The sequence below is a fragment of the Equus przewalskii genome, chromosome 2 (genome assembly GCF_037783145.1).
Source record: "Equus przewalskii isolate Varuska chromosome 2, EquPr2, whole genome shotgun sequence".
NCBI lineage: Eukaryota > Metazoa > Chordata > Mammalia > Perissodactyla > Equidae > Equus > Equus przewalskii.
In genome coordinates, this window is record NC_091832.1 from 15,333,140 (window position 1) to 15,347,074 (window position 13,935).

Here is a 13,935-nt window from a genome sequence, read left to right on the forward strand (position 1 = left end):
CACCATCCACATCAGAAGCATAGGCATAATTTGCACCCAGGAGCCTCTGATCCCAGAGCTCCACACTCCCACATGGCCCCTGTTTAAACCTCCATCAGAGTAATCCTGGGGCCAAGCCCCATTCCTGGCCTGTTCTAGGCTCCTTCCTCTTTCCACAACCCCCTAGAGTCCTGCCCTCCCCTCTTCCTGGCCTGTTCTAGGCTCCTTCCTCTTTCCACAACCCCTTAGAGGCCTGCCCTCCCCTCTTCCTGGCCTGGTTTGCCCTCTGATCTCAGTCCTACGCATCCTGCCCCACCTTGAGTTCCCTGGAAGGAACACCCAGCCCTGACTGAGGCCACAGTTCAGCTGGCAGGCAGAAGTCCAGCACTGTTCGTGAACTTTTCCCCATGACTTCCCTCTTCACCATTCTAGACCGAGCACGCTGAGCAAGGAGAGGGAGTGAGCCTCCTCCTCTCCCTGGGCTTCAGTTTCTCCATCTGTAAGGCAGAGAGAATGCCCCTGCCCTGGGTGCCTTCCAGGGCTGACAGGAGGCTCTGATGATCACAGGCAAAAAGGCTGGTGGTCCAGCCCTGAGCACCTCATTCCTGAGCTCTCGGTTAGGAGGATGGGATCCCAAGTTAGCCTGGAACCCAGCTCTGCCGCCCTGGCAGGTCTCCTAACCTCCCTGTGCCCTGGCACCCCATCCAAAGAAGGGCATCCCAGTAGTACCTTCCATGTAGAATCATTGTGAGACTTGACATGACAAGGCACTGGATGCAGACGAAGTCTCCCTAGCACCCTTCACCTCCCTCAGTAAATGGTGGCAATTATTAAGTGAAGGGCCCTGCCTCCCCCTGTGGAGAGAGCAGGCTGCAGTAGAATCGTAGGTGTGAGATCAGGCTCCTTCTTGAAGAATTCCAGGGCAAACTTGGCCCTCCAGCGTGTGTCCCCAGCCCAGCCATCCCATCCATGAGAATAACCCTAATTAACCCTCCAGCCAGATGATAGCAGGTTTTAAAAACTGCTGTCCTTGCAGATATTCTTTAAGTCACAGAAGTAGCAGAGCTCTCTAACGTGTCCTTTCTCATCCAAATCTTTACAAAGTCTGTACAAGGAGTTAGCATGGGCTTTGGTTCCAGGCCAGCCTGAGCTCCTTTCCAGCTCTGCCACTTACTTGCTGTGTGACCTTGGGTAAGTTATTTCCCTTCTCTGGGCCTCCCTTTGCTTCATCTGTAAAGTAGGGGGGATACTCCCAACTTTGAGGGGTCCTGCGAGGATTACAAGTATCAGGCAGAGAGGAAGTACATCATAATCCCTAAAGCTCTATTGCCTCCATATTCTAGATAAAGAAACTGAGGCTCAGAAAGGCTCCCTTGCTTGCTCCTCAGTTAGTAAGAAGCAGGGCTAGCTCTGAGTCCAGGACTACCGCTTCCTCCCAGGAAGGTGTCCCCTTGTGCACAAGTATTTGAGGCCATGAGGAATGGCTCTGCCTGCTCAAGGCCAAGGACCAATCTCAGGGTCCAGCTTTATTCACCCTTCTCACAGCTCTCATGAGTCATAGCCGGCCATGTCCAGACCTCAGCACCAGGCCCTCCAGAGTCAGAGGGGACAGGGCCATTGTTATGATGGGCATGGCAGGCGTGGCAGGTGAGGCCGTGTGCCCTGTGCCCACCGGAAGACTGGCAGACCTAGGACAGGAAAGCAGCAGGCTTGTCCGAATCAACCGCACAGCGAGGACTCAGTGACCTGATCCCCGGAGCCAGGAGCTCAGCAGTCAGCACTGGTCTCCTTTTTACAGCCTGAGTCAGCCAGGCAGATTGACCTGCATTGCGCTGCCCGCGTCCCTATTGATTTATTAGGGCCGCTTCCGAGTAAAAGACAAGAACTCTTCTTAAGCATCTCGCTCTGGGCAACTTACTTCTAATTTTCTCTCTTTTGAAGACAAGGGTGAGATGCTATTTTTCACCAATCCAATGACAAAGACTGAAAAGACAAACCACACCCAGTATTGGCCAGAGAACTGTGAAAATGGTAGGTCCCTTTAGAGCTGGTGGAAGTGTCATACGCACCATGTTTTTGAAAGGCGATTTGGCAAAGCCAAAAAATGCCCCCACCCTTTGACCTCGTAATCCCTCTCCTACAGGGATTTGTACCAAGTTCTTGGTACAAAGTTGATCTTCACAGAGTTGTTATAACTGCCCCCAAATGAAAGCCACCTAAATATTTACCAACAGGGAATTGGTTGAATTAAGGATGGGCTATCAGTCAGCCATTACAAATCAGGCTGGGAATAATATTGACTCAGAGAAAATGCTCATTATAGATTGAAACAAAGCAAGTCACATCCAGAATGTTTGCAGTGATATGAGCAGGCTTCGTAAGCTTTTCCACATCAGGGCCCGTCCGCTCAGAAGGCTCCCTCTTGGCCCCAGCTGGCAGGCTGTACAGAAGCCCAGGCTATCCTGCTGGAGACAGAGGAGGAGGTGAAACCATATGGAGAGAATGGCCCCAATGTAGTATCCCACTGAACACATCTGATGAGAAACCTCAGCAGCACCATGGGGAGCAGGACAGCCCAATCCACAAAAGCATGAGAAATAATACATGGTTGCTATTTAAAGCCAATAATTTTTGGAGTGGTTGTTCTACAGCAATAGATAGCTGAAATACCCTGCTGTTCTCATTTCCTAGATTTTCAGAATGAATTTGACCACTGGAGCAGAGGCCCCTGTTTCTGAGTATCCAGCCTCGTTGTGCGCTCCGGAAAGCAGAGCCTTGGGTGACCCCAGGTACTAAGGCTCCAACACTGGCCAGTCATCATGCAGCTGTCACAAACACCATCACATACTAGGCACTTAATAAATATTTATTGGATAAGTGAATAAATGTCTTAGTTAACACATACTGCAGCCCTGTGAGATAAGAGTTATTGCTTTATTATTCCTCAACTGATGCTCATTCATTAGAGAGAAATGCAGATATTATAAAAGAAGAAAATAAAAATTACCCCTGGGTCGGCCTGGTGGCACAGAGGTTAAGTGCGCACCTTCCGCTTCGGTGGCCCTGGGTTCACCGGTTCGGGTCCCGGGTGCGGACATGGCACCACTTGGCAAGCCATGCTGTGGTAGGTGTCCCACATATAAAGTAGAGGAAGATGGGCACGGATGTTAGCTCAGGGCCAGTCTTCCTCAGCAAAAAGAGGAGGATCAGAAGCAGTTAGCTCAAGACTAATCTTCCAAAAAACAAAATTACCCTTAATTCTACTACCCATAATTTCAATTAACATTTAGCATATATGTACAGAAATTCAATTGAATTATATCCACATATTTACTTTCAAAAATGTGATAGACTGATTTGCAACCTGTTTTTTCATTCAAAAGATCTTAACTTTCTTCACATATCAATGAATGTATCTCTCCATTCAACAGCATTTGTAATGGATGCACGTTTCCCTGTGTTACTCAATCAAGAGTCACACACCCTTCCTCAGCCTCACTCCCACACAGACAGAGGTGAGCCCCACCCATCTTATCTGTGCACTATGTCCCCACTGCCTGACCACAGCTAATCAGACCCAGGATGAGCATCTTGCACAACTGGGACAATCCACTTCTCTGGTCTAGAAACTTAGAATCGGGATCTGGAGACAGTTAAGTCAGCCTTGATGGTTTTTGCAATGGTCAGGTGTAAATTCTGGCATTGCACAGTGGTCATATTCTGCCACATGGAGCAGAGCATCCCTGTCTGCGAAGAGAAAGAATAAAAAGGAAAGAGGGCTGCAGACCATCCTAGGGGCAGTCTACTCATAGACTCCAGATCTTTGTCAGCATCTGGCTGCATCCCTGCCACTGGTTTGTGAGACACTTCTCTAACCTTTAAAGAATTCTTCTTGGCGGGGCTGAAGTTGGCTTAAATATGTGGATACTTGCAACCAAAAAGTCCTAACAATCTTTACTCTAAGGAAATAAGGAAGATGAGACTCTCAGCCACAAGGCCAGGCCACTGAGAACCGGTAAAAGGAAAAACAACCCAAGATAGAAGCACGTTACCCCAGCAGCTTCTATAAGCAAAGGCTGTCCCAGCCACTTTACAGTACGAGGTACACAGGCTGGACTGCGAGCTGCTTGAGGGGAGGGTTTCAGAGCCAAGTGGTCAAGGCCCTTTCTCTATGCTGTGGCCTCCACATTCCAGCCCCAGCAGCAAACATCTGTTGGGCACCTGCCACATGCAGGGCACTGTGCTTGGAGCACAGACGCACATGGATGCATAAAGGTCCACATGTGACTTTGGGCAAGTCATTTCCAGCTCTCTAAGTCTCAGTCATCTCATCTGTAAATGGGTTGAAATGCCCACTTCTCAAGTCTTCCCAGCTCTCACACCTCTAAATCTAAGCCAGGGTCCAGCTCCAAGCCCTCCAGGAAGAAGGAATATACAACACGCTGTGGAAGTGGCATCGAGCTGCCCAAACACCTTCACACCCATTGTCTCCTGTGTTCCTCCCAACAGCCCCTCTAGGCAGGGCTCATTAGGCCAATTTTAGGGATGCGGAAAAGGGAGAAGCAGAGAGGCGAAGCAACCTGCCCAAGGGTGCACAGCTGTTGAATGGAAGAACTGGAACTGAGCCCGCTGCCCCACTGAGAGAAGGATCAAATAATCCTTGATCTTTATTCTCGCAGTTTTAAAGATGAAGAACGTTTATATGAGGCAACCAGAGTAGTTAAATTCAGAGAGACAGAAAGTAGAAGGGTGGTTGCCAGGGGCTGGGGGCGAGGAAGCATAGAGAATTACTGTTTAACAGGTAAGGGGTTTCAGTTGGGAAGATGAGAACGTTCTGGAGGTAGATATGATGGTTGCACAACAGTGTGAATGTACTTAATGCAGCTGAATTGTACACTTAAAAACGGTGAAAATGGTCAACTTTATGTTATGTATATTTTATCACAATTTTTTTGTTTTTAAGGAGGAAACAGGTCTGGCAGGATAAAGGGAGTAAGTGTAGACCAGGTTATGATCTTTCTGGGCACAGACTGGGGTCAGTCCTCAGATCTACCACTTGCTCCCTTGCGTGACCTGGGTCAAATTACTCTGAAAATGTGCCTCTGTTTCCTTTTTTGTTAATGAGATAAAACAGTACATCTAGGATTTGCTATGAGAATTAAAGGAGATAATTTTACACCACTCGCTTAGCCCCGCACCTGCATATGATAAACTGTCGGTATGCATGACAATATGAGGCAGCTTCTCAACCGGAGCTAGAAGGTCACCAGTTGCAACCCCTTCATTACAAAACTGAAGAGACTGAGGCCTAGAAAGGGACAATGACTTGCCTGGAGTCACCCAGTGAACCTGTAACAGAGCGTCGAGTGGAAGTGAACTCTCTGAGCCCAGAGATCTCTGACTTCAGCCAGCCCACAGCACTTTCTTTTTCTTAAGAGCTAAACCACCATGGATTTGGGGCATTCATTGCAAGCCTCAAGGAGGAAGGGAGGGCTCGTCCAGTTCTCAAAAGGTTCTCACTCTCCCTCTTCTGAGTGAGTCAGCCCCAGTATAACGAGGTGAGTCAGCCAGCTCTTCCGTGATCAATGTTTAGGTGACTGCCAGGTGGCATCCAGGTGAGGGCTGGGTGGGGGAAGTGGGCACAGACAGACGCCAGCCGGTGTGGCTGCTCGCTAAAGGTGGAGGGAAAGGGTGAGCCGTGTGCTTTCTTTTGGATTGCCACATGGTGGTATCTAGGAGTTAAGAGGTCCAGGTTTCATATCTTCAATTTGCTACTAAATTCCTCTTCCAGTGTGACCTCAAGCCAGTGGCTTTAACTTCCGTGTGCCTCAGTTTCCTCAACTGTGCAGTGGAGATGTGAAGAAACCTGGTCTTGCCCTCAGCCCAAGGTGTGGGAAGGTGTTTTGCAGAGTGAAAAAGTTGCGTCAGCACAAAGGGCATGGTTATTTCACTTCTCAGGAGAAATAAGGTTCTAAGAACAAAGCAGAGCCCAGCCAGGCTATTTGCTTGTTTTGCCCATCAGTCCTTGGACTTCTCAGGGTCTCTGAGACCCTCCAGTCTCCTTGCTCTTCCCCAGGCCTCAGGGCACCAGGTTAGTTCCTCAGACTCAACCTTTATGGAGGGCCTACTCTGCATTAGGCCCAGGGACAAGCCCCTGAACCCTCCCCAAGGCCCCACAAGGTCAAAATTACTCTGGGCTCCATTTTACAGAGAGAAAACTGCGGCTCATGAGAGGAAGCAACTCATCAAAGATGGCATTCCTGGCAGGGTGGAGCTGGGCCATAAAGCCAGACTCTGGACTGTTGCGCGCTAGCGCTGTCTGGGTGCGAGGAAGAGAGCTCCTGGGAGCTGCATCAGGGCCCCTCCTTCCAATTCCAGGGACTCCCCCAGAAAACAATCCAAGGACATAAAGAGAGGCAGACCCCTGCCACCCTGAAGTAAATAGACTTTGAGAATGTACAACCCTGGAAATAACAATAATCATCCCCATTTTTCAAGTATTTACTATATGCCAGTCACCTGACAGTCATTTTCTCACTTCATATTCTCAAGAATTCTGTGAGGTAAGTACTGGTATTATTCCCATTTTACAGTTGGGGGAATCGAGACTCAGAAAGGCTAAGTAATATGCCCAAAGACACACAGCTAGCAGACATGTCTCAGAAACCTGTGCACTACCCACCACACATCACTGTTGGCCTCCTCGTTCATTCATTCTTTGCTTTATTCATTTATTAAACACTATAACCTCTTCCCTGTGCTAAGTAACTAGCTGGAGGGAGGGAAGACAGGAATGCCTGAGCCCCTGCCCCAAGGAGGTCATTATCTGGGGAAAGATCAGGCTCGAATAATTGGAACTTAAGTGATAAGAGCCAGGCCCTGGTACAGCTGCCTGTGCTGGTTCTGGGTCAGGGGCCTCCACTGAGCACTGCAGGTTAGAATTTTTGTTGGTTTATTTTTCTTAATCGAGGTGCTACAACTCACACCTATTACCTGTATGATCTTGGGCAAATTATTTCACTTCCCTGAGTCTGTTTTCTCTTTTAGAAAATGGAGAGAAAAACACTCATCCCATAGAGTTCTTGCGGGGATTAAATTGACTGTAATAACATTGTATTCATTCATTCAACACATAGGTACTGAGTCCCAGTGTGCCAGATACTGGTTTTGGTGGTGGGGATGCTAGAGGAAGCAGACAGCAGACATGCCCTTGGAACCACGGAAAGATTTCTTTTTAAGTAAAAGAAGAAAGTTTTAACTGAAGCATAATGTGCATAGAGAAAAATGCAAAAATTGGTAGTATACAGCTGGGTGGATTTTCACAAACTGTGTAACCAGAACCCTGATTACAAAACATTGCCAGTGAGGTCGGGACCAGGGTGTGGCAAGTGAGGCACTCGCTTTGCTGAGTAAAATTGAAGGGGGAGCCAAAAAGTTCAGTCATCAAGATAAATATTTTTAATGCCATATTTTTAACAAATCAAAATGAATGCAAAAAATCCATGGTGACAAAATATCAAAATTTTAAATATAGACAGGATTAGCAACAGTGGCTTATGAGTCATATTAAAGCTCAGGGAAGTGATATTGCTCACCTGCCTCCCCCTAGTCCCAGCCCTGACTATCAGCCCCCGTCGTAATCACTACCCCCACCCCCCGCCCAGGGTAGCTATTATCCAGACTTCTAATCCCATACGTAAGTTTTACCTATTTTTGAACTTTATATATCTGAAGTCCCACTTTTGCATTTGGCTTCTTGCACTCAGCATTATGTCCGGGAGATGTATGCATGTGGTTGCGCTCTATGAAAAGGTTTTTAAGCAAGGGAATGATGCGGTTGGCTGGGCGTTTTAGAGAGACCAGTGTGGAGGCAGGATGAATGAGGAGGGTTCTAGGCTGTGCTAGCGCAGGGCCAGCGGGAACGGAGAGGAAGGGATGGAGTCCAGCGACATTCTGGAAAGGCAGCGTCCTCACAATTGACTGGATACTGGGGATGAAGGAGAGAGAGGAGTCAAGGAAGATACCAGATCTCTGGCTTGAGCAATTGCGTGGAGAGAGGAGCCATCTCGGGGGGAGGGGGGGGGGGGACGACAGGGAAGGATGGGGGAAGATGACCACGTTTAGATTTAAACATGATGAATGCCAGGTACCTGTGGGACGTTCAGAGGGCTGTCCTGGAGGCAGGTGGACAGACAAGCCTGGAGCTCGCGAGAGAATGGAGGAGGGCTATGTTCCTTCAGTATCCCCCTCCACCCCCACCCCCCCAGCAGCCAAAAGGTGGTGGCCCTGATGAGAGCGCTTGCAGGCGACCAGGGAGGGGCACACGGAAGGATAAAGAAGGGAAGCCGAAGAGTTCTCTGAGAGCAGGTGTTTGAACAGGTGTGCGAATGAGAATATTAAACACCCAAAACGTCCCGCTTGGCCCATCAGGCCTTCCTGGAGTCCGACACCGTGTTTACCTGCAGCCTGGGAGGATTTGTCTTGCAAAACCTCCTGCGGATTAGGGGCTCTCCCGTCCCAGCCCCAGCAAGCCCCCCTTGCAGCAGCTGCAACTGACTCAGCACAGCCTTTTCTCCCGGAGGCCAGGGACGCTGGCCTTTAAAGGCGAAAGAAAAGCCTTTTCCCGGGCCGCCTTACTCACTTACCCGTTAGTGACTCGCAAGCCGCTAGGCCCCGCCCCGCGCAGCCGCCGGAACCGCGTGCGTGCTCCCCGGCACGACCCAGGCTCCAGCATCGCCCTGCCACCTGGCACCGCCCCGCCAGCGGCGGGGAGCTCTTGTCCTCCGACTGGCTAGGGCTGGAACTGCTTGGAATCAGACCCAGAAAAAGCCCGCGTTTCTTCCAGGGGTGAAGGTAGCCTCCAGGGAACAAAGCTGCCAGTGTGAGCGCGGCTTAGGGTGGAGTGGGCTGGGGCGGGGTGGGGGGCCCGTCCCTCCAAGCTGAGCCGTAGGGCTCCACAGCCGCCTCACACCCCCTTTACAGCCTCAGGGTAGGGAAGGCTTGAGGGGAGGCTGAGATTTCCTCCTGTCCTTCCGCTGCTCAAACACCCTCCATGGTTCCCCACTGCCCACTGAATAAAGCCCTAACTCCTATACCTGGCACTTGAGGGCCTTTGTGACCCCATCTCTTCAGCTCCTCTCACTCAAACCCCCGTCTTCATCTCTTCTCTCTCCCAACCCCGTACCCTCCAGCCAGAAGGGCTACCTTGCCTGGCTCTCTCTCCGGCTGAAGCTGCTCCTTCGTGGTCCCCCTCCAGCCATCTGCTCCTGCCCTACCTCCCCCTGCATCCCAACTTTCCAGACTCGGATGCCACTTCCGTGGGCTTTCTCCGGTGTTCCCTCCCTGGTTGGAGTTAAATCCTGTTCCCCAGGACTTAGCCACACCCAAAATAAACTTGTCCACCTGAGAATCTCTCTCTGATCCAGTGTCAATCGCTTCTGATGAGTTTACCTCTAAACAGTAGCCTCCAGGGGTCATAAAACGTTTACAGAGAGAGATCACCTAGAAATGGAATTTTGAGCAGGTCCTGGGGGTCTGGACAGGTATGGTGGGGTGGGGCGAGGGTAAAGCTGTTTTTCTGGCCATTCTGCTTTGTCTTCAAATACCACCCTGACCTGGGAAAGGGAGTTGATTGAATTTCTGACGTCATGAATCACACTGTTTATTTGGATAAATTTTTATGTATATCCGTTTCTCGTCAGGCAGTCCCAGGAGGGATGTTACATCCATTTTACAGATGTGGGTCTTGAGACTCCAGAAAAGGAGCTTGCTCAGTGATGTTTAGCAAGTAAATAGCAGAGCTGACCCGGGAGTCCAAATCTAGGGCTCCACCATCAATCTCTGAGTGTAGTCTAGAGATTCTTTCTTCTCTTCAGCAATTACTCACTGCCTATCTGCTATCTTCCCTCTGCCAAGCATGGCCTTCCCTCTGATCCACCTGGTGAACTCATATTCAGCCTTCTAAACCCTGCTCAGCATTCCCTCTCCCTTCCCTGAAGCTCTCTCTACTCCCTCTCCTTCGTCTGTGGTACAAGTTCTGCTCCTGTACACGTTCTTATCCTTGTACGCTCAGCCTGGTATTGTTGCTGGGCATCTCCCCTCTTGCATCCTCTCCAGTTTGAGGGCTCCATAAGGCCAGCAAGAGGCTCACACGCCTGTCCCTGGGGAAGTGGCCAGCACAAGGCTGGCCTGGAGAAGGAAAGGGTGCCTGATTGTGAGTGCGACCCATGGGCTGAGGGGCATACCCACAGCTGGGAAGAGGCATACACAGCAGACTGGATGCGCTAAGAAACAGGGAGCTACGGAGAAAGTCTGAGCAGGGAAGGGGCAAAACCCGAAAGGTAGTTAAAGACTGGAAGTGTTGGCAGGAAACAGGCAGACTGGCTGCTCCTATGTTCATTCATTCCAGCAGTCCTTGACTCCCTCGCCCACGTATCTCAGCTACAGAGCCGTCCTTAAGGTGCTCAGTCAGGGGAGGACAGACAGGCCAAGCAGCACATTAAGAAACACCAAAGGGTAAAGGAGAGAAAGATTCCCTCTTGGGGGACCAGGGATACTTCCCGGAGGAGGCCCCAGTCCAGGGGTGCTCTCTGCCATCAGTAGCATTTTGGCATGTTGAGCTGGAGGTGGAGGGAGTCAGGCAGAGGAAATAAGCTGAGCAAAGGCAGAGATGTAGAAAGTGCTGGTGTGAGGGGTGAGGCCGAGCTTGTAAATGGGTGCCCTGAGGGCCGTGATGGCTGGGCTGGGCCTTGTTCCCTCTGTGACAGTGTTGGACATAGAAGCAGGAGAGTGGGACTGGAGGAGGAGAGACCAGAGGAGCAGGAGGCCCTGCAGGCAGCAGGGAGGGATGGAGGAGGTGGAGGAGGTGAAATCAGCAGGACTTGATGGCCTCTGGTGCATGGAAGAGGAGAGAGGTGGCCCCAAGCTTTCCAGGCTGGGAGACCACAGAAATAGGAGCCATGGGCAGGGGTGTGCCCAGGAGGGGCCTGCTTTCCCTTCTAGGGCTCCATGCCCAGCCAGGGTGCCCCCTGGGCCAGCACTGAATACACAGACGGGCAGAGGCCTCCAGGGGTCATGCGGTCAATTCAGCCTCTTCTTTTCCAAAGCAACTAACGCATCCCCCGGCCCCTCCACAGGGAAAGGGACCCTCAGCCTAACCTCAGGATTCTGGCCAGACTTCTGGACTGGGGTCTTTCCTTCACTGTGTCTCAAGTAAGGCATGGGTCTAGATGAGGAAATCAGATAAAATCAGGTGAAATTATACCCCTACCACTAAAGGAGGACTTACCACATGTCATCGTGTTCTAAGCACTTCATGAGCTTTTCTGGAAATTGTAACTCTCATGACAGCACCTGAGGTTGGTGGTGGTATTAATTCCCTTTTACCCATAAGAAAACCCAAGCTCATAGATCAGCCCCTTGCCTAGGATCACCCAGGAGTAGCATACAGTGGAGCTGGTTCAAACCCAAGGTCTCCTGTGTTCTGACCATTCATATATTTTTCCTACTTCACTGTCACCATAGATTCACATGTAACTGTCGGCAGTAGAGGAAGGCTTCCCAGAGGAGGTGATGTTAAAGCCCAGAGAAGAGCTGGGTACGGATTTCCAGGCAAAGAGCCCAGCCTGTGCTAAAGCAAGGCTTGGCTCACAAACAGGAATGTGGGGGGTAAAGAGGGGGAAGGGAGAGAAGCGTGGAGCGAGACCTCCCGTAGTCTAACAAATACTTAAATACCACTTACCACATAACAGACGCTATTCTAAACATTTTATAAATATTAACTCACTTAATCTTCATATCAAACTCATGAGGTGGTGCTATTATTATCCCTAGTTTACCGAAGTTATCCAGTGGCAGAGCGAGGACTCTGAGAGCGAGGACTCCAGAGTCCTCGCTCTTAAGCGCTACCCTATCCCGTTCCCAATTTGCCTTACAGCCGGGTACCAGCTCCACCATTTTGCTAGAGGCCGCTGAGGCTCAGAGAGGCGTGCACACTTGCTCAGGGTCACACAGCGAGCGCGCTGCCCGGACCCAGGGCACATGGAGCTAGGGAGACCTGAAGCCAGAGCGAAGTCCCGGCCCGAATCGCCGCCGCCCCCCTCCGGGTCCCCGGCCCAGCTCCCCGCGAAGCCCCGCCCCGGACGTGCCCCAGGCCCCGCCCCTCAGGGTCTGCCCACCCCTAGCACACACACGGAGAGCAGCAGCCAATGGCCGGGGTCCTATAAACGCTACCGCCCGCGAGCTCGCCGCCAAGAAGCTGGAGGTAGCCCCGGCAAGCGTGGAGATCGTGGGCCTGGAGCTAGCTCGCCAGCGCGCGGGAGGCCAAGCTATCGGAGTCGGAGTCGGAGTCGCAGTCGCAGTCGGAGTCTCAGGACCGGGGCAGGAGCCTGAGCCAGAGAGCGCCGCCCGCCCGCCCATCGTCGCCCGCGCACCCGGCGTTGCCACAGTCTCCGGCGGAGCGCGGCCATGGATCCCAGCAGCAAGGTGAGTAGCGCGCCCGCGGGCCCTCCCCGCCCGGAACAAAGGCGCGGACCCCTCCGACCCCTCCGCTGGCCTGGGCCTCCCCCGCGGCACAAAGGCGCGGATCCCTGCCCACTCCTCCGCCGGCCTGGGCTTCCCCCGCGGCCCGGCCACGCTGTGCGCCCGGGGTGGGCGGCGCGCGTCTCGGAGCCTCTCGGCGCCGGCCTAGAGCGCAGCGCCCTGCCGTGGGGGGGAATGCGGGTGGGGATGAGTTCGGGATCTGGCAGGCGCGAGCGCGCCGCGTGCGTAGTTTGTGGCCGCACTGAGTATCTGGCTTCCCTCATGGGGCGCCGCGCAGTCCACGCGACGCGGAGGGGCCGGGGGACCCGGGGCCGGGGCGCGGCACGTCGCTCACGATCTCCGGGGCTGCGGCCCCGCGCTGACTCCTCCCGCGCGGGAGGGGGCTTGAGCGCGGCGCCCATTGGCTGAGCCGGCCGAGCCCCCGGCCCGGCCCCAACCCGGCGCCCGGAGGAGGCGGGACCGGTAGCTGCTCCGCGGGCTGGGAACCGCTGCTCGCCTCTCCCCCGCGCCGCAGCACGCGCGCCGCCTGGGTTTGGCGTTTAACGCCGCCCGGCGCCGTCCTCGCTCCAGCCCTCGGAGGTTTCGTGGCGGAGGACACTTTCTTAAGGCTGGGGCTCTAACTCCAGGGTGCCTGCCTCCAGGGTGGAGACGAAAAGCCGGCCTCTGAGGCCCTTCTTTCCGAGTAGCGCGGGCCCCAAAGTGTTTCCCTCGGGGAGATGTGCTCCGAGGTGGCGCGTTTCCCTGCTCCGGCGGGGCTGGTGAGCGCCGGGCGGAGAAGCACCCCAGGGGCCGCCGCCGCGAGCCCGGGCGGCCGGGGCCGGAAAGGGGCCCCAGGCTGGCGTGGAGCTAGAAGAGCGCAGGCCTGGGGGCTGGGGAACGAGGGACTCCGTCCTCTGAATAGATGAGGACTCTTCTTCCTTTGGGAGCAAACCGCTGCCTAGATAGGATCTCTTTTTTTGTCTGTAAACGGGTTTGTCCCGCGGAGGATCTTTGTGACTTTCCCAGAACGATTCCTCATCGACAAATACTTCTTAAGCCCCTCCTGTGTGCTGGGCATTGTTTCTTTCCTTCCTCCTTTTTTCCCACTTGTAACGCTCCCTTTTATCTTTGAAACGCTCCCTTTTATCCTCTTGAATTTTCCCATCTTCTCGACTGAGGGAGGCACGGGGATGCCGATTTTTTTTCCCCTGGAATGCAGGGATAGGTCTGACCTCTGCCCTGCCCTTCCTCTGGGCCGTGGAGGTGTCCGTGGGACTGCACGGGGTCTTGGCTGGGCCGAGTGGTGTGTGGCGGTGACACTCGGCTGTACCCTCAAGGGAAAAAGGTCCTTCATATCTGTTGAATCCAGACAGCTTGCTTCTTCCTGCCCTGGCCCTCGGGCTTGAGGGGAGACCCCGAGCCCGAGCCCGGAAGACA

The 13,935-nt window shown here is 52.9% G+C and overlaps 1 protein-coding gene and 1 long non-coding RNA gene across 2 annotated transcripts in view; one reads left to right on the forward strand and one right to left on the reverse strand.

Moving 5' to 3' along the window:
- Positions 1 to 1,882: 1,882 nt before the first annotated feature.
- Positions 1,883 to 8,687, reverse strand: LOC139081922 (uncharacterized). The gene is made up of 3 exons (XR_011537421.1): positions 8,625 to 8,687; positions 2,987 to 3,162; positions 1,883 to 2,441 (listed from the first exon to the last, which is right to left on the reverse strand). It is a non-coding gene; the product is annotated as an uncharacterized lncRNA (long non-coding RNA).
- A 3,227-nt stretch (positions 8,688 to 11,914) lies between these two features.
- Positions 11,915 to 13,935, forward strand: part of SLC2A1 (solute carrier family 2 member 1) — a 28,770-nt gene continuing 26,749 nt past the window's right edge. Inside the window, exon 1 of the mRNA XM_008538524.2 lies at positions 11,915 to 12,462. Coding sequence (XP_008536746.1) covers positions 12,445 to 12,462 — 18 coding nt within the window. The 5' untranslated portion in view covers positions 11,915 to 12,444. The remainder of the gene's footprint in view (positions 12,463 to 13,935) is intronic.